Source organism: Bufo bufo, chromosome 1 (genome assembly GCF_905171765.1).
Source record: "Bufo bufo chromosome 1, aBufBuf1.1, whole genome shotgun sequence".
NCBI classification, from domain to species: domain Eukaryota; kingdom Metazoa; phylum Chordata; class Amphibia; order Anura; family Bufonidae; genus Bufo; species Bufo bufo.
In genome coordinates, this window is record NC_053389.1 from 471,904,340 (window position 1) to 471,923,895 (window position 19,556).

Genomic DNA, 19,556 nt, shown 5'->3' on the forward strand with positions numbered 1-19,556 from the left:
TATTGGTGGGGGGTGCTGGGAGTCGGAACCCCGCTGATCTGATACTGATCATCTATCCTGAGGGTAGGTCATCAACGTTATACCTCTGCACAACCCCTTTAAGGAAAATGTTGCAGAGAGTGACATTTACATTTATCAATCATGCCACCAATAATGATTTTTACGGCTGCACGATCAATGAAGAGCAAAAATAAACATTAGTAACTGATGGCTTTTTTCTCTTCATGCACAATCTGCACAATCATTGTTATGAAGGATCACGGTTCAGTGTTTCTGCCTACATAAACCATTTCTGTACAAGACACATAGATGTAAATCGTTGCTTTTTTTATATAGGGATGATGCTTTTTGCTGCTCACATCGGACCAATCGGTTGCATAAAATAGAAGCATCGGCATAGCAGATCAATTCAAAAATGGTTTTCACATAAAACTCCTGAAAAAACACCTACCTCCCCTCCGCTACATGGAACGGCTTGCGAGTAGCGAGATGTGCAGAGGGCACCTTTCACATTAACATCATCCTCAAGCTGAAAACTCTGGGTGCAGTTTGTGGAGAAGTATTTATATGGACGCCAACTGAGGCCAAAATCCTGTGAACCCTCTAGAATCATGGCTGCAGGTCGGAGGGATTTAAATACCATAATCAGATGAGTGAAGTAAAATGTAGTTTCTAGATTTAACTGTAGAGTTTCCCTCTGGACATCCCGGGCTGACTGCCACCACGTGCGTGGAATTTTGAACGTTGAATCCGCCATCGCAGATGCTGGATGTGATAGCCGGGGAACTGCAGCACTGCATTTGTCACACTTTGGTTCCTTGCAAGTTTGGTCTGGATAGTCAGTATATGTGCAATATAGTTCTGTGCTATTAGAGCCGCAGACTGTGTCCGTCCATAAACGCCGGCCAATCGCTAAATTGCCCATCCTAGGATTACAAGCTTTTTCTCGCTGAGATGCTATTGTAGCCATGGTGTTAATCCCTGAAAAAAAAGGTAAAGTAGTGAGTTACACTTATAAGTACATTTCGAGTAGAATAGTAACGTTTGCCACATCTCCTGCTTGCCAAAATGTTGTGATAATTTTGGGGGGTTTTGTGCTCTGCTCTTCACTTTTTCAAAGAGTGAGGCATGGAGTGGGCAACGTGGGGCTGGGTACAGCTGGCCAGGGATATTAGATTACTGTATACCCGAAATCTACACCAACCCCCTTGCTGGTGTAGGTACTATAAGTTCTGGCACACAAACATCTTTGATAATGGTTGTGCTAGGGCCTATGCACAAGAACGTATTTGGTTTCAGTGTCCGTTCCATTTTTTGCGGATAGGATGCGGACCCATTCATTTCAATGGGTCCGCAATAAATGCGGACAGCACACAGTGTCCATTTTGTAGCCCCACAAAAAAGATAGAACATGTCCTATTCTTGTCCGTTTTACGTACAAGGATAGGCACTGTTACAATGGATCCGCAAAAAAAAACAGATGCAATACGGATGTCAGACGGACGTCATCCGTATTTTTTGCGGATCGCAAATAAAACATATGGTCAGGTGCGTGAGCACTTGGGCAGGGGATAGCCTTAGGGCTAATGCACACTACCACATGTATTTTGTGGTCCGTGTGACGTCCATGTTGCATCTGTTTTATTTGTTGATACATTGTAACAATGCCTGTCCTCATCCGCAAAACAGACAAGAATAGGACATGTTCTATGTTTTTTGTGGAACGGACATGTGGTCATAAAGACACGGAATGCACACAGAGTCATTTCTGTTTTTTCCATTGAAGTGAATGGTTTCGCATACGGACCTGTAAAAAAATGGAACGGAAACTGAAAAAAAATAAGTTCCTGTGCATGAGCCCTCAGACTCAGGGCCGGCCTTTGGGGTGTGCGGGCTGTGCGGCCGCACAGGGCGCCATAGTAACAGGGGCGCTGGGCGGCTGACAGCTCGCAATGTAATCTGCGGCAGGCGAGGCTGTACTTGTGTTCTCCCTCGGGGCGCCCCCTCCATCTCCCCCTCCATCTCCCCCTCCCCTGTCTGACCTGCCTGCTGCCCCCGCCGCTGCCAATAAGAAGAGAGACAGGAGGAGGAGGGGAGGGGCTGTGGCCACTGCGCCACCAATGAAGAAAACTGACCTGTAATACAAATACAGGAGGCGGGTGCCGGAATCAAATAGCCGGCACCCGACCTTTGTGACAGGGAGCTGCGATCAGCTGCAGTTGAGTTAACCCTTCAGGTGCGGTACCTGAGGGGTTAACTGCCGCTGATCGCAGCTCCCTGTCACAAAGGTCGGGTGCCGGCTATTTGATTCCGGCACCCGCCTCCTGTATTTGTATAAGAAAGCACAGTGCGCCCCCCCCCCCCCAACACCCCAGTATAAGAAACATAATTGGTGGCTCAGTGCGCCCCCCCCAGTATAAAACATTGGTGGCTCAGTGGGAAGTGCCAATGAGGGTTAAAAAATTATTTAAAAAAATTAACTCACCTCCTCCAGTTGATCGCGTAGCTGCCGGTCTTTCTTCAGGACCTGTGGTGACGTCACTGAGCTCATCACATGACCCATTACCATGGTGATGGATCATGTGATGAGCACAGTGATGTCACCACAGGTCCTTTGACAGGTCATGAAGAAAGAACAGAAGACGATCAATTGGAGGAGGTGAGTTAATTATTTTTTTATTTTTTAACCCTCATTGGCACTGCCCATTGCGCCACCAATGTTTATTATATTGAGGGGGGGCGCACTGCGCCACCAATGTTTATTATATTGAGGGGGGGCGCACTGCGCCACCAATGTTTATTATATTGAGGGGGGGCGCACTGCGCCACCAATGTTTATTATATTGAGGGGGGGCGCACTGCGCCACCAATGTTTATTATATTGAGGGGGGGCGCACTGCGCCACCAATGTTTATTATATTGAGGGGGGGCGCACTGCGCCACCAATGTTTATTATATTGAGGGGGGGCGCACTGCGCCAATGTTTATTATATTGAGGGGGGGCGCACTGCGCCAATGTTTATTATATTGAGGGGGGGCGCACTGCGCCACCAATGTTTATTATATTGAGGGGGGGGCGCACTGCGCCACCAATGTTTATTATATTGAGGGGGGGCGCACTGCGCCAATGTTTATTATACTGGGGTGTTGGGGGGGCGCACTGCGCCACCAATGTTTATTATACTGGGGTGTTGGGGGGGCGCACTGCGCCACCAATGTTTATTATACTGGGGTGTTGGGGGGGCACACTGCGCCACCAATGTTTATTATACTGGGGTGTTGGGGGGGCACACTGCGCCACCAATGTTTATTATACTGGGGTGTTGGGGGGGCACACTGCGCCACCAATGTTTATTATATTGAGGGGGGGCGCACTGCGCCACCAATGTTTATTATATTGAGGGGGGGCGCACTGCGCCACCAATGTTTATTATATTGAGGGGGGGCGCACTGCGCCACCAATGTTTATTATATTGAGGGGTGGCGCAGTGCGCCACCAATGTTTATTATATTGAGGGGGGGCGCACTGCGCCACCAATGTTTATTATATTGAGGGGGGGCGCACTGCGCCACCAATGTTTATTATATTGAGGGGGGGCGCACTGCGCCACCAATGTTTATTATATTGAGGGGGGGCGCACTGCGCCACCAATGTTTATTATATTGAGGGGGGGCGCACTGCGCCAATGTTTATTATATTGAGGGGGGGCGCACTGCGCCAATGTTTATTATATTGAGGGGGGGCGCACTGCGCCACCAATGTTTATTATATTGAGGGGGGGGCGCACTGCGCCACCAATGTTTATTATATTGAGGGGGGGCGCACTGCGCCAATGTTTATTATACTGGGGTGTTGGGGGGGCGCACTGCGCCACCAATGTTTATTATACTGGGGTGTTGGGGGGGCGCACTGCGCCACCAATGTTTATTATACTGGGGTGTTGGGGGGGCACACTGCGCCACCAATGTTTATTATACTGGGGTGTTGGGGGGGCACACTGCGCCACCAATGTTTATTATACTGGGGTGTTGGGGGGGCACACTGCGCCACCAATGTTTATTATACTGGGGTGTTGGGGGGGGGGGGGGGGGCGCACTGTGCCACCAATGTTTATTATATTGGGGGGGCGCACTGCGCACAACGATGGGTTAGGGAAATTTCACAGCAGAGTGCGCATGCGCTGGGAGCCTCGCCGGCGGTTAGGGTAGGGAAAAATTATGGGCCAGTGCACAGGTGCGGTCATCGGATGGATGTTCTCAGCAGGACACCGGCCGACACTGCGCATGCGCTGGGAGCCTCACCAGCGGTTAGGGTAGGGAAAAAGCACTGGCCCGTACGTAATTTTTCCCTTCCCTAACCGCTGGTGAGGCTCCCGGTGCATGCGCAGTGTCGGCCGGTGTTCAGCTGAGAACATCCATCCGATCACTGCGCCTGCGCACTGGCCCATAGTTTTTCCCTACCCTAACCGCCGGCGAGACTCCTGGCGCATGCGCACTCTGCTGTGAAACTTCCCTAACCTGACGTTGTGCGCCTGCGCGGCGCTGCACACCTCCTCACGTCATGTCCGGTGCGACCGGAAGTGACGAGGGTAGGGAAATCTCACGAAGTAGGGAAGTATGACATTACACCGGCCTTTGGGGTGTGTGGGCTGGTAACTACTTGGTTGGATAGTCAGCCAGCCTATGCAATGATGCCAGCAACAAGCAGTGTTTTTTTTTTTGGGGGGGGGGGGGCGCCACAAGGTTAGCTCGCACAGGGCGCCTGGACACCTAAGGTCGGCCCTGCTCAGACTGACGTGTAAACTGCTAGTCTTAATAAATATCTCCCTAAGGGCTCATGAAGGCGAGCGGGTGTTCCCTGTGCCCGTATTGCAGACCGCAAACCCTTTCAAATCAATGGGCCTGCATCTGCAAATGGCATGCACTCGGCCAGTACCCCTGCACTGCAGACCACAGTATGGGGAACACGCTTATGTGCATCAATGAAATAACAGCATAATGTCTCGTGCACATGGCAGAGTCGTGGGCACTTTGTGGTCGGCCATACCCGCATTATGGAGATTCTCTCTGCTCGGAGCACTGCTTCTAGGGAAGAATACCTCTGGAATACAGCATCTAAAAAGGAGCCTGCCCCAATCTTTTTCTGTCAGAGCCATACAGATTTTGGTAGAAAAAGAAGCTCTGTATTCCTTCATATGAAATCTCAAGCTACAGAGGTACAATATGGCCCCTTAAGTTCCTAGCTTGCATCACACAGTCGTAGGCATAAGATCTAAGAAAGGATTAATACTAATCTGTATACATAAAGGAACCCAGTGAAGAATGGTGGTACAGCAATAGCCAGTGGCATAACACAGGGTTTCAGGTGGGTACTTGTTGAGGCAATCTGATTGCAAAATCCACATGGATACTTCACAACTGATCTAAGTAGAATATTAACGAATGGGATTTTATCAAACCTCATTAACTAACACAGTGAAAAATCCAGAGCAGATTTCCAGCAGCATGGCCTATTTGTTGCACAAATGCACAGATTTAATTCATTACAATGCAATGAGTAAAATCAATGAAATCCAGATGCAAACATGCAGATTTCTTTGTGGATTTTGGCAGCTTTTTATCTTGGTGTCAAGCTGTGTATGCACATACAACGACAGTCAGTCTCTGCTGGGCTTCAGCAAATGGCAGCTGCTCCAACAGAGTCTAGATGGAGCGGACAATGGCGGAGTGAATCAGTTTCACCTCAGTCTCCGCTCAGCACACCATCAGGTCTTCTTCCACTGAAAGAAAACACTATTTACGGCCTCATGCACACGACCGTTGTTCTGGTCCGCATCCGAGACGCAGTTTTTGCAGCTCGGGTGCAGACCCATTCACTTCAATGGTGCCGCAAAAGATGTGTGCTGTCCGCATCCATTGCTCTGTTCCGTGGTCCCCCAAAAAATATAACATGTCCTATTCTTGTCCGTTTTGCAGACAAGAATAGGCATTTCTACAATGGGCCGCCTGTTCCGTTCCGCAAATTGTGGAAGGCACACGGGCGGCTTCTGTCTTTTGCGGACCGCAAAAAAACGGAACGTTGTGTGCATGAGGCCTACAGCAGATATGCAGACAATGGGAGCATGTCTACAATCCATTAGCACACATTTCTGTACTGATTGGGATAACTTGCACAAGTCACCACAGACCCTTCTTGCAGTCTCCTCTTCAGAAACACAACACTCACCCATGCCGGCTGTAAGATTCTGCAACAGAATTAGGCAGTTTTTGCCCAATGTGGGTGGGAGTTGCTTGGCCACATGCGACTAGTAGCACTGTCTGATATCACCCTTAGGGCAGACTCACGAAGGCGAGTTCAATGCGAGAAACTCGCTGCGTGTGGCAGTGAGTTCCCGCTCTGACCCCTCCTCCTCTGACAGGATCGCACAGCGTTAGAATTATTTAGAAGGTTGTGTGACCCTGTAAGATCAGCATTATGTCAGTGTAATTCAATAGATTTCAGGTCTCACAGGGACACACAGCCTTGTAAAATAATTATAACGCTGTAAGGAGAGCAGAGTTCAGAATGGGAACCTCACTGCCACACACAGTCTGGCCTTAGGCTACAGCCTGACGGAATTCACTGGATCCAGCACTGCCGCATGCGGACGGAATTTCCACCAGCCCCATTAAGTATAATGGGGTCTGGCGGAGATCTGCATGCATTCCAGCAGAGAACTGGCAGGACAAACCGCTGCATGCTGAGGTTTCTGTCCGTCCGATTCTCCGCTTGAATGTCCGTAACGGCCATGCCAGAGTTTCAAACCACAGGCGTGAAAGTAGCCTAATGCTTATTGCACATATGCGATATGGAATGAGTCAGGGTCTGTTCAGGGAGAAACTGACTGTTTTGCACGCAGGTTTAATCAGTTTTGTCTGGGACTGCATTCAGGGTTTCAGTTTTTTTTTGCGCAGATACAATCACATTGCATCTGGTTTCCGTTATGCAGGAAGGAAAACTAAGTCCCGCATAACGGAAAGCAGACGGATCCGTTATGCTTGGCCATACACTTCTATTATGTTGGATGAAAACGAAATGCCTCTTAAAGGCTTCGGTTTTGCATTCCGTCTACATATTCCGTTGTAACGGAATCCATAACGGAATTCCCTCACCACCCGAACACTAAACCCGTAAGGTTCGGGTTCGCTCATCCCTAGCCACAACCTTTAGACCTCTTTCACACGAGCGTGTCTGGATAAAGATCCGGATACGTTGCGGCAAACCCGTGCGAGTAGGTACGCAATTGCAGTCAGTTTTGACTGCAATTGCGTTCCGTTGTTCAGTTTTTATCACGCGGGTGCAATGCGTTTTGCACGTGCGTGATAAAAAACTGAATGTGGTACCCAGACCCGAACTTTTTCACAGAAGTTCAGGTTTGGGTTCAAGGTTGTGTAGATTGTATTATTTCCCCTTATAACATGGTTATAAAGGAAAATAATAGCATTCTGAAAACAGAATGCATAGTAAAATAGGGCTATTCTGTGAGGAATAGGACCTTTGATGACGTCACTGCGTTCATCACATGATCAATCACCATGGTGATGGACCATGTGATGAGCAAGTGGATTAAGGTGAGTTACATTTTTTTTATTTTTTATTTTTTTTAACCCCTCCAGCGCTATTTTACTAAGCATTCTGTATTCAGAATGCTATTATTTTCCCTTATAACCATGTTATAAGGGAAAATAATACAATCTACACAACACCTAACCCAAACCCGAATTTCAGTGAAGAAGTTCGGGTCTGGGTAGCACATTCATTTTTTTTATCACGGGCGTGCAAAACACATTGCACCAGCGTGATAAAAACTGAACGGAACACAATCAAAACTGACTGCAATTGCGTACCTACTCGCGCGGGTTTGCCGCAATACACCCGGGACACATCCTGAACAAATCCGTCACGCCCGTGTGAACCCAGCCTAAAACTGAGAAAACCCCTTTAAAGGGGTGGTTGCATGAAGACAAGCCATGTAACGCTTGTTAGCAATAATCTGTTCAATTGTCAGCCCGTGGTTACCGCAGTGCTGATCCCATTCATTTGAGGGTTTCATCAAAAACTGCAAACTACTCTATATGAACAAAGGGGAGATTTATCAAGCCCGACACAGCAGGATTCTGGCTTCAAAAAGTCACAAATAGGGCTTTGCAACTTTTTGGTGTAAGCTGGGCAAAAATTTGGTGAATTTTTGAGCACCAAGTGAAATATTGGTCAGAATTTAAGAGTAGATCACTTTTGTGACACATTTATGAACTGTGACTTTTTAAAAAGTTGCAAAAAAGTCACTCAGGCGTACATTTACTGAAATAAGCACAACCACATTGTACTTGCGCCACATTTATTATTACTGTGTGCCATTTTCATAAACTTGGAGCAGGTGCACACGGCATCTACAGTCAAGTACAATGATAAATTCCCCCCAAAGTCTTCATGTGGTAGATCACCTAGCAAACATGACTTAGAGACACCGTCCTCAATTGTTTTTGCTCTTTAGCTAATTACCAAATCCTATGTCTGAGATTATTACAATTTACGTCAAATACAATTCTGACATTTCTGATTAAGTAATCCCTAACAAATACTTAATCTGTTATAATCCTTTACTTCAGAGATCACTTCTTTAGCTTCAAAGTTTTGAAATGTAATTTACTGTCAATGTAAAAACGCCTATTATATCACCTCAGACAGTGGTAGCACACAGCTAGGATATGGAACCCGCTCCCATCTCCAGAACTGGGCCCCCCCAAAGTAAATGAAGAACAGTCGTTCATACGTGGCTGCCCTCCATTCACTTCTAGAGGAGTTCCAAAATTTCCAGCAGTCCCATAGAGAAGAATGGAGCAGGGACTGCGCTTGTGCAGCACAAACTCCATTCATTTCTAGGGGACCTTCGAAAATAGCTGAACTCTAATAATACCCTACATGTCAAAGTTTTTCTCCACCAAAGAAGCTAACAATACTGCTTTTAAAATGAATGGTAACACAATTGTGGTTTTCCATATGAGCATTTCCAGAAAGTATAGCCTATACTTATAGTATATATGGCAGGTTTTCCTGACAGATCGTGGAGCTTCTCCAATGCATTGCCCTCAGATGACCGGTAACCAGCAGAATTCAAAATGATCACCTAACCCAAAATTACTATACAGCAAGTGTGCGCACAGTAATTTTCAAAAATGTCCAGCTTTCCCTTTATCTATAAAATGTTTTTTTTCCTTTCCTTCTTATTTTACTTCCACGGGGCAGGGCACAGTGTAAAAAACCCATTACCGGAAGCAACAGAGACAGCAGCTCAGCACTGGACAGGGAAAGGTTTAGTTTTGCACCATACCCAGAACCATAGACATTAGGTCTCGTTCACATTTCCGTTTTTCACTGACATGTGCTATCCACATTTTCTGCAGATAGCACACGTACCTATTGATTTTACCATCTGTTTACATAGCGGTATTTTTTACTGGCCATGGGTAAACATGCACTACTTTCATCCATTACAGTCTATGGCTCTGTGAAACTCATGGATACAACTTGGATGGCACGTGTTTGTCCATTTTTTACTGACCACTGATAGGAGATGCTTTTGAAATGTATTTTCAGCTGAGCGGTGTCCGTGGCATATGGATGACACACGGGAGGCAAAAAATGGACACACGGACCAAACATAGATGCTTCATGGACAACCTCACGGATGAAACGCAGACAGATTTTTTTCACGGACATCAAACAAACATGGAAGTGTGAACGAAGCCTAGGTTCCCAGTCTTGGACAACCTCTTTGAGGAAATAAAAAGTCTGGAGTTGATCCCAAGTGCTGAATTTGCATCTGTTCATAGGAATTCTCAATGAGCCATCCAAAGAGGTATCAATGCTAGTGCAGAAGGTCAGACAAATCTATTAGGCTCCATTCACACGTCCGCAAAATGGGTCCGCATCCTTTCCGCAATTTTACGGAATTGGTGCGGACCGCACACAGTGTGCTGTCTGCAGCCGCAATTGCGGAGCGCGGCCCCGATTTTGGGTCCGCAGCTCAGCAAAAAGATAGAGCATGTCCTATTCTTGTCCGCAGCTTGGGGGTGACGGGCTGGTGTGTTGCGGACCCGCAATTTGCGGGTCCGCAACACACCACGGACGTGTGAATGTAGCCTTAGGGTGCATTCACACCAGCAGACAATGCCTGCAGTATGCCGATTCTTGCTATATTTGCTGGGCAGTCAATGGGGTCTGGCAGGAAAGCGCTAGTGTCCGGCCATGACTCAGCTCTCTAAGGGTACTTTCACACTTGCGTTGTTGGACTCCAGCAGGCAGTTCTGTCGCCGGAACTGCCTGCCGGATCTGGCAATCTGTATGTAAACGGATCCGGATGCGGATCCATCTCTCAGGTTGCCATCCGGAAAAAACGGATCCGGTATTTATCTTTTTCACATTTTTAAAGGTCTGCACATGCGCAGACCGCAAAACCGGATCCGTTTTTCCAGAACACTATGGACGGAGAAAATACTGCAGCATGCTGCAGTATTATCTCCGTCCTGAACAGTCAAAAAGACTGAACTGAAGACATCCTGAACGGATTGCTCTCCATTCAGAATTAAGGTTGTTGCCGGTATCGAAATTTTGATACCCAATCGATACTTTTGTCCCAGTATCGATACGATACCGGGATTTAAAGGTTTTCGATACTGGCCTGCTCTGCTGCACAGTCTAGTATCTCTGAACAACTTCAGCTGATGTCTCCTCCCCATCGCACCAATAGTAGTAATTAGCATACGGACCAGGAGACTCTAACTGGGGCACAGCGGGCGAACGGAGCGGCGCCCAGGAATAATAGTAGGTGCAGGGAGATCCCTGGGCGCCACTCTATGTAGCCTGGTAACTTTACTAAGTCCGAACCCACGAAAGGTAGTCTTTAACTTTTAATACAGGTGGCAGGTGCCGGCAGCAGAATCACATTGCCGGCACCCTGCCTCTGACAGGGAGCTGCGATCAGCGGCAGTTAACCCCTCAGGTGCCGCTGATTTGCTGCCACTACCCGCCTCCTGTATTAAAGATAAATTATCATTGGTGGCGCAGTGCGCCCCCCTCCCCCCCAGTATTAGAATTATTGGTGGCTCAGTGCTCCCTCCCCCCCATCAACCCCCCCAGTATTAAAATCATTGGTGGCTCAGTGCCCCCTCCCCCCAGTATTAAAATCATTGGTGGCTCAGTGCCCCCTCCCCCCCTCAACCCCCCCAGTATTAAAATCATTGGTGGCAGTGGCCACAGGGTCCCCTCCTCTTCATTGGTGGCAGTGGCAGCTTCTGATCGGAGCCCCAGCAGTGTAATCCCGGGGCTATGATCAGTTACCATGGCAGCCAGGACACTACTGAAGCCCTGGCTGCCATGGTAATCTCCCTGCTGCTCTGTGCACTATGCACAGAGCAGCAGGGAGAGTGTAAAGTCTTATTCACCCTGATAGAGATCTATCGGGGTGAATAGGATAAGGGATGAAAAAATCCCAGGTTCTAGCCCCTAAGGGGGGAAATGGTTATTAAATAAAAAGTAAAAAAAAAAAAAACCCCACCAAAATATTAAGTATAAATGACATATAAAATATATAAACAATAAATAAATAAACATATCGCCACGTCCAAAAAGTCCAAACTATTAAAATAGAAAAAAATCTATGTGGTGACCGCCGGAACAGAAAAAACTAAAACAAAAAACTGCGCGATTCGCCATTTTAAAAAAATGCGGAATGCACGTGGCTTTTTTGGTCTATTTTTTTCGCGTGGTATCGAATAGTATCGAGTATCGCAATACTTTTTTATGGTATCGAAATCGATTCCAAAATTTGGTATCGCAACAACTCTATTCAGAATGTATTAGGATAAAACTGATCAGTTCTTTTCCGGTATAGAGCCCCTAGGACAGAACTCAGTAAAAGAATAATGCTAGTGTGAAAGTACCGTAAGGAATTGCGGACCCATTCATTTCTATGGGGCAGCACGATGTGCTGCCCGGATCCGGAATTGCAGATCCGCACTTCCGGGTCCGCAATTCCGTTCCAGGAAAAAATAGAACATGTCCTATTCTTGTCCGCAATTGCGGACAGGAATGGGCATTTTCTATTAAGTGCCGGCGATGTGGGGTCCGCAAAATACGGAACGCACATCACCGATGTCCATGTTTTACGGATCCGTAAAACACACACGGACGTGTGAATGGACCCTAACACTGACAAAACATGCTGGAGTAGATAAGGCCTCTTTCACACTTGCGTTGTCCGGATCCGTCGTGCACTCCATTTGCCGGAAGTGCCCGCCGGATCCGTAACACCGCAAGTGAACTGAAAGCATTTGAAGACTGATCCGTCTTCAAAATGCGTTCAGTGTTACTATGGCACCCAGGACGCTATTAAAGTCCTGGCTGCCATAGTAGTAGTGGGGAGCAGTATACTAACCGTCCGTGCGGCTCCCGGGGCGCTCCAGAATGACGTCAGAGCGCCCCATGCGCGTGGGGCGCCCTGACGTCACTCTGAAGCGCCCGGGAGCCGCACGGACGGTAAGTATACTGCTCCCCCACTCCCCACTACACTTTACCATGGCAAACAGGACTTTAGCGTCCTGGCAGCCATGGTAACCATTCAGAAAAAGCTAAATGTCGGATCCGGTAATGCGCCGAAATGACGTTTAGCTTAAGGCCGGATCCGGATTAATGCCTTTCAATGGGCATTAATTCCGGATCCGGCCTTGCGGCAAGTGTTCAGGATTTTTGAACGGAGCAAAAAGCGCAGCATGCTGCGGTATTTTCTCCGGCCAAAAAACGTTCCGGTCCTGAACTGAAGACATCCTGATGCATCCTGAATGGATTTCTCTCCATTCAGAATGCATTGGGATAATCCTAATCAGGATTCTTCCGGCATAGAGCCCCGACGACGGAACTCTATGCCGGAACAGAACAACGCAAGTGTGAAAGAGCCCTAACTTACTGAACACCCCTCATATGTTATTATTTCTATTAATATGTAACACATTTCAGGGGTTACAAACTGCCTATTCTTCAGGCAACAGAGAGATAATAAAAACTGAACATAATGATACACATATACACTGAAAGGTGACTTTTTTTCCCTACTGCCTTTTTAATTTACGACTATGGAGCATTATGCTGAATGTAATAAAACCAAGACTTTCACATCCTAGGTTTGTTTTTGTTTTTTATTGTTCATAACTTTCATTTTATTTCTAACTTACTCTGGACATGAACTGCAACAATGGCGCAGATTTACTAATTCTACATTAGCTTAGTCAGGCATATCACAAGGGCTCAGGATGATTACTTTCAGACAGATTTTTACACCAGAGTTGTCGCACTATATGGTGTACATGAGAACATGCCCCCCTTTACCATGAAGTCATGCCCTCTAGTCAGACTTGGAAACATAAAGATGCTGTGTGACCTGGCCAGTCAGAGCTGGCATCATATGCGGCTACTGTGGCCAGGAATGGAAGCCAGTAAGCTCAACCATTGAACTACTTTGTGAAGTATTCAAACAGGAGCAACAATAAAACATGGGGTGCTTCTCCATGTGCATCTATGCTAAAAACACATTAAATACAATATAATTACCTCTGATTACTAAGTTTTAAGTGATGCAAATTAAAATTACAAATGCAATGACTTCCAAAGCACATGAAAAACATTAGGCCCCTTTCACAGGAGCGAGTATTCCGCGCGGATGCGATGCGGGAGGTGAACGCATTGCACCCGCACTGAATACTGACCCATTCATTTCTATGGGGCTGTGCACACGAGCGGTGATTTTCACGCATCATTTTTGCGTTGCGTGAAAATCGCAGCACGCTCCTCTTTGTGCGTTTTTCACGTAACGCAGGCCCCATAGAAATGAATGGGGTTGCGTGAAAATCGCAAGCATCCGCAAGCAAGTGTGGTTGCGGTGCGATTTTCACGCACGGTTACTAGGAGACGATCGGGATGGAGACCCGAACCTTATTATTTTCCCTTATAACATGGTTAAAAGGGAAAATAATAGCATTCTGAATACAGAATGCTAAGTAAAACAGGGCTGGAGGGGTTAAAAAAAAAAAAATCATTTAACTCACCTTAATCCACTTGCTCGCGATGCCCGGCATCTCCGTCTGACTCTTTTACTGTATAGGACCTGTGGAGAGCATTAACTATAGTTTAAGGACCTGGGATGACGTCACTCCGGTCATCACATGGTACGTCACATGATCTTTTACCATGGTGATTCACCATGGTAAAAGATCATGTGACGTACCATATGATGACCAGAGTGACGTCATCCCAGGTCCTTAAACTATAGTTAATGCTCTCCACAGGTCCTATACAGTAAAAGAGTCAGACGGAGATGCCGGGCATCGCAAGCAAGTGGATTAAGGTGAGTTAAATGATTTTTTATTTATTTTTAACCCCTCCAGCGCTGTTTTACTATGCATTCTGTATTCAGAATGCTATTATTTTCCCTTATAACCATGTTATAAGGGAAAATAATACTATTTACAGAACACCGATCCCAAGCCCGAACTTCTGTGAAGAAGTTCGGGTTTGGGTACCAAACACGCGCGATTTTTCTCACGCGAGTGCAAAAGGCATTACAATGTTTTGCACTCGCGCGGAAAAATCGCGGGTGTTCCCGCAACGCACCTGCACATTTTTCCGCAACGCCCGTGTGAAAGAGGCCTTACAGTTTTGCCTGGTTCCATCAACTATTTGCTTGGATACCATGAAACCTTCACCACAAAGGCTCAGAGTCTATTGTATCCTGCTCTTCTCTTTGGCAGAATAAAAGATAAATATAGAAAAAGCTTTGATCTGTTATAATAAAAAAAATATCAGTCCTCTCCTCTATCCTCCAGATAAATGCTTACTGTAGAACAGCTCACTTTTCATAACACTGAATTTTTAATATGATTAGCTTTAAACTTCATTTATTTTTTTTAATCTTTCTGCTTATGCCTTGGGAAAAAAGGAAAGTGATCCCAAGAGGTAAAACGAGAAACCTCAGTGTATGACTAATGAACAGATCAAAAGACAAAATGAATAGTCTAGAGCAGGGGGTGGGGAACCTTTTTGCCTCCGAGGGCTATTTGGATATTTGTAACATAGTTCGAGGACCATACAAAATTCTCAACTTAAAAATTTTACTACTATATTTGGTCACACTTATTACTGACTTAGGGGTAAGTTGCAGAAATTGCACTTCAATTTAAAAAAATCTAGAACGCTGTATTTTTGCAGCACAAAATGACGCCTTCAATATACACTCACCTAAAGAATTATTAGGAACACCTGTTCTATTTCTCATTAATGCAATTATCTAGTCAACCAATCACATGGCAGTTGCTTCAATGCATTTAGGGGGGGTGATCCTGGTCAAGACAATCTCCTGAACTCCCAACTGAATGTCAGAATGGGAAAGAAAGGTGATTTAAGCAATTTTGAGCGTGGCATGGTTGTTGGTGCCAGACTGGCCAGTCTGAGTATTTCACAATCTGCTCAGTTACTGGGATTTTCACGCACAACCATATCTAGGGTTTACAAAGAATGGTGTGAAAAGGGAAAAACATCCAGTATGCGGCAGTCCTGTGGGCAAAAATGCCTTGTGGATGCTAGAGGTCAGAGGAGAATGGTCCGACTGATTCAAGCTGATAGAAGAGCAACGTTGACTGAAATAACCACTCGTTACAACCGAGGTATGCAGCAAAGCATTTGTGAAGCCACAACACGCACAACCTTGAGGCGGATGGGCTACAACAGCAGAAGACCCCACCGGGTACCACTCATCTCCACTACAAATAGGAAAAAGAGGCTACAATTTGCACGAGCTCACCAAAATTGGACTGTTGAAGACTGGAAAAATGTTGCCTGGTCTGATGAGTCTCGATTTCTGTTGAGACATTCAAATGGTAGAGTCCGAATTTGGCATAAACAGAATGAGAACATGTATCCATCATGCCTTGTTACCACTGTGCAGGCTGGTGGTGGTGGTGTAATGGTGTGGGGGATGTTTTCTGGGCACACTTTAGGCCCCTTAGTGCCAATTGGGCATCGTTTAAATGCCACGGGCTACCTGAGCATTGTTTCTGACCATGTCCATCCCTTCATGACCACCATGTACCCATCCTCTGATGACTACTTCCAGCAGGATAATGCACCATGTCACAAAGCTCGAATCATTTCAAATTGGTTTCTTGAACATGACAATGAGTTCACTGTGCTAAAATTGCCCCCACAGTCACCAGATCTCAACCCAATAGAGCATCTTTGGGATGTGGTGGAATGGGAGCTTCGTGCCCTGGATGTGCATCCCTCAAATCTCCATCAACTGCAAGATGCTATCCTATCAATATGGGCCAACATTTCTAAAGAATGCTATCAGCACCTTGTTGAATCAATGCCACATAGAATTAAGGCAGTTCTGAAGGCAAAAGGGGGTCCAACACCGTATGGTGTTCCTAATAATTCTTTAGGTGAGTGTATATATTACATATAGTACAGGTGCCATTTGGACCAAACAAAGCAGTCTAATTTTTAAGTTCAGAATGTTATGGGGGTCCAGAGATGGGTTCACCCACCTTTTCACTCTCCCTGCCACTGTCCCTGCCTCTTCCTTCGCGACTGTCCCTACCTTTGTCCCTATCTCAGCCTCAGATCTGTCCCCCTCACCTCCATCAGCCTCCTATCAGACCTCCCAGCCTACATCAACCTCAGATCAGACCCCCAGCCTCAGATCAGACCCCATCAGATCCCCCAGCCTCAGATCAGACCCCTCAGCCTCAGATCAGACCCCTCAGCCTCAGATCAGACCCCTCAGCCTCAGATCAGACCCCATCAGACCCCTCAGCCTCAGATCAGACCACTCAGCCTCAGATCAGACCCCATCAGATCCCCCAGCCTCAGATCAGCCTCCATCAGACCTTCCCCACCCTCAATTAGCCTCAGATCAGCTCCTATGAGACTCCCCAGCATCCAATCAGACCTCAGATCAGATAAAAAATGTATAAATAAATAAATCTTACCTCTCCAGCTCCAGACGGTGCTGCCACTTGGCAGATTCACTTACCCTCCCTGGTCTTCTTCCCGCCGCACTGTACTGTGACCTGAGAGCGCACAGCATCAGGTCATAGCGCGTGTCTACGTGCACTATGTCCTGACGCTGTATGTGTCAGGACACAGAGTGGGGCTGGTAGACCAGGGAAGGTGAGGACAGCCAGTGTACCTTCCTGTGCCTCTCGCATGCTAATGAACGCTTCCACAATGGAAGCTGTTTTTAGCAATAACACTATATGCTCTGGAAGGGGGCCCGGGGCCACATGAATTGATCCCGCGGGCCGGAGGTTTGTTTTCATTCCCAAAATACAATATTTTTACATGAGCGGTATTATAAGAATGTAGGAAGACGTGTTCTTTTATGCAGATCTATTGCTTTTAGTCTTTAAACACAACTTTTAGTATATCTGGTTAACAAAACTCATGAAAATGAGCCTCTAGGAGCAATAGGGCCTTGCCATGACACCTAGAGTCTCTGCTCTCTCTGCAGCTGCTGCGTCCTCTCTACTTTGATTGACAGGGCCAGACAGTGAAAACGTCATCACACCTGGCCCTGTCAAGCTAAAGTGCAGAGGTTGCGGCAGTTGCAGAGAGAGCAGAGTCTCTCGGTGTAACGGCAACGCCCACGTTGCTCCTAGAGGCTGATTTGCATATAGTAAAACATAATTTCTCTCAGCAATGCGGGCACATATGTACATGGGACCAACACAGATGTCTTCAGCTGCCAAGTGCACATGCAAGAGGTCAGCCAGTTTCATAGGTACAAATCTGCTGACAGATGCCCTGTGATATGTGTGACCAAGGCCTGAGATGGTGGAAAAGTTAAAGTAGTTGTCTCTCTTCAGCAAATGGCATTTCCTAAGTAGAGAAAGTTACTACAAGGCACTTACTAATGTATTGTTAGTATCCATATTGCCTCCTTTCCTGGCTTCATTCATTTTTCCATCGCATTATACACTGCTCGTTTCCATGGTTACAACCATCCTGCAATCCAGCAGCAGTGGCCGTGCTTGTACACCATAGGAAAAGGCGCCAGCCTCTCTGGTGGCTGGGGCCGCAGGAGCTCACATAGGCATGCATACACTGTAGCTCCCCTGTCGGCCACCTAGTATCTGCACTGCAGCAGTGGCCGTAACCCCTGGAAATGAGCAATATGTAATGTGATGGAAAAATGAATCAAGCCAGCAAAGGAGGCAATATGGACAATCACAATACATTAGTAAGTGCTTTGTATTTACTTTCTCTTCATGATAAATGCCATTTGCTGAGGTGAGACAACCACTTTAACTTTTCCACCCTCCCAGGCCTTGGTGACACATATCGCTGGAGAAATCTCTGCATAGAGGAAATGGCTGCAGCAGAGTATAGTTGAGCAGCAGGCATCTTTCCTATACCTGGCTGCGGACATTTCCTCATAGAGTTTTCCCCTGCAATATGTGTAACCAAGGTCTGGGAGGGCAAAAAGGTTAAACGGAATCCTCTTGTACTGCATGTGCGCCAAATACAGTGGTAATCTCGCTGCAGAGAGACTTTAGAGCTAGGAGTGAAACCTGTTTGAAGTTGGCACCCCATGTTCTTAAATTTCAAAAAGAAATACACTATTCCTTCGTGCTGCGTTTGTGCCGCAAAAATAAACGTTTGCGCCGCTTTGGTTTCTGAGATATTGCGCGCTTGATTTGCTGAAACCCCGCCCACTTTCCACCCCATGTTCTTAAAATTTCAAAAAGAAATACACCATTCGTTCGTGCTGCGTTTGTGCCGCAAAAATAAACGTTTGCGCCGCTTTGGTTTCCGAGATATTGCGCGCTTGATTTGCTGAAACCCTGCCTACTCTCCACCGCATGTTTTTAAATTTCAAAAAGAAATACACCATTCGTTTGTGCTGCTTTTGTGCTGGTTTGTGCCGCAAAAATGAACGTTTGCGGCGCTTTGGTTTCCGTGATATTGCGCGCTTGATTTGCTGAAACCCTGCCTACTTTCCACCGCATGTTTTTAAATTTCAAAAAGAAATACACCATTCGTATGTGCTGCTTTTGTGCTGGTTTGCGCCGCAAAAATGAACGTTTGCGCCGCTTTGGTTTCCGAGATATTGCGTGCTTGATATACTGAAACCCCGCCCATTTTCCACCCCATGTTTTTAAATTTCAAAAAGAGATACACCATTCGATTGTGCCGCAAAAATGAACGTTTGTGCCTGTTCGGTTCCTGAGATATTGCGTGTTACATTTTTATGAAGCTCCGCCCACTTTCCACTCCATGTTTTTAACCCTGACCCTAGACCCCCCAGGTGAGCTGCAGCTTGACCCCCTCCCCCCCCACAACTTTTTTCGGGGCGCAAGCATATAAAAATTCTGAATATGCTGACTGTGGCTGGCACTCCCAGCGTCCGGCCCCTGTTGGCGCATCGCACTCCCCACCGCTGATCAACTTCGGACAGTTGATCATC

The 19,556-nt window shown here is 46.6% G+C and overlaps 1 protein-coding gene across 1 annotated transcript in view; it reads right to left on the minus strand.

Annotated features, from left to right (window-relative positions):
• Window positions 1–19,556, minus strand: part of NTN4 (netrin 4) — a 157,999-nt gene that overhangs the window by 115,988 nt on the left and 22,455 nt on the right. Inside the window, exon 2 of the mRNA XM_040409025.1 lies at window positions 452–981. Within this exon, the coding sequence (XP_040264959.1) occupies window positions 452–981 (530 nt within the window). The remainder of the gene's footprint in view (window positions 1–451; window positions 982–19,556) is intronic.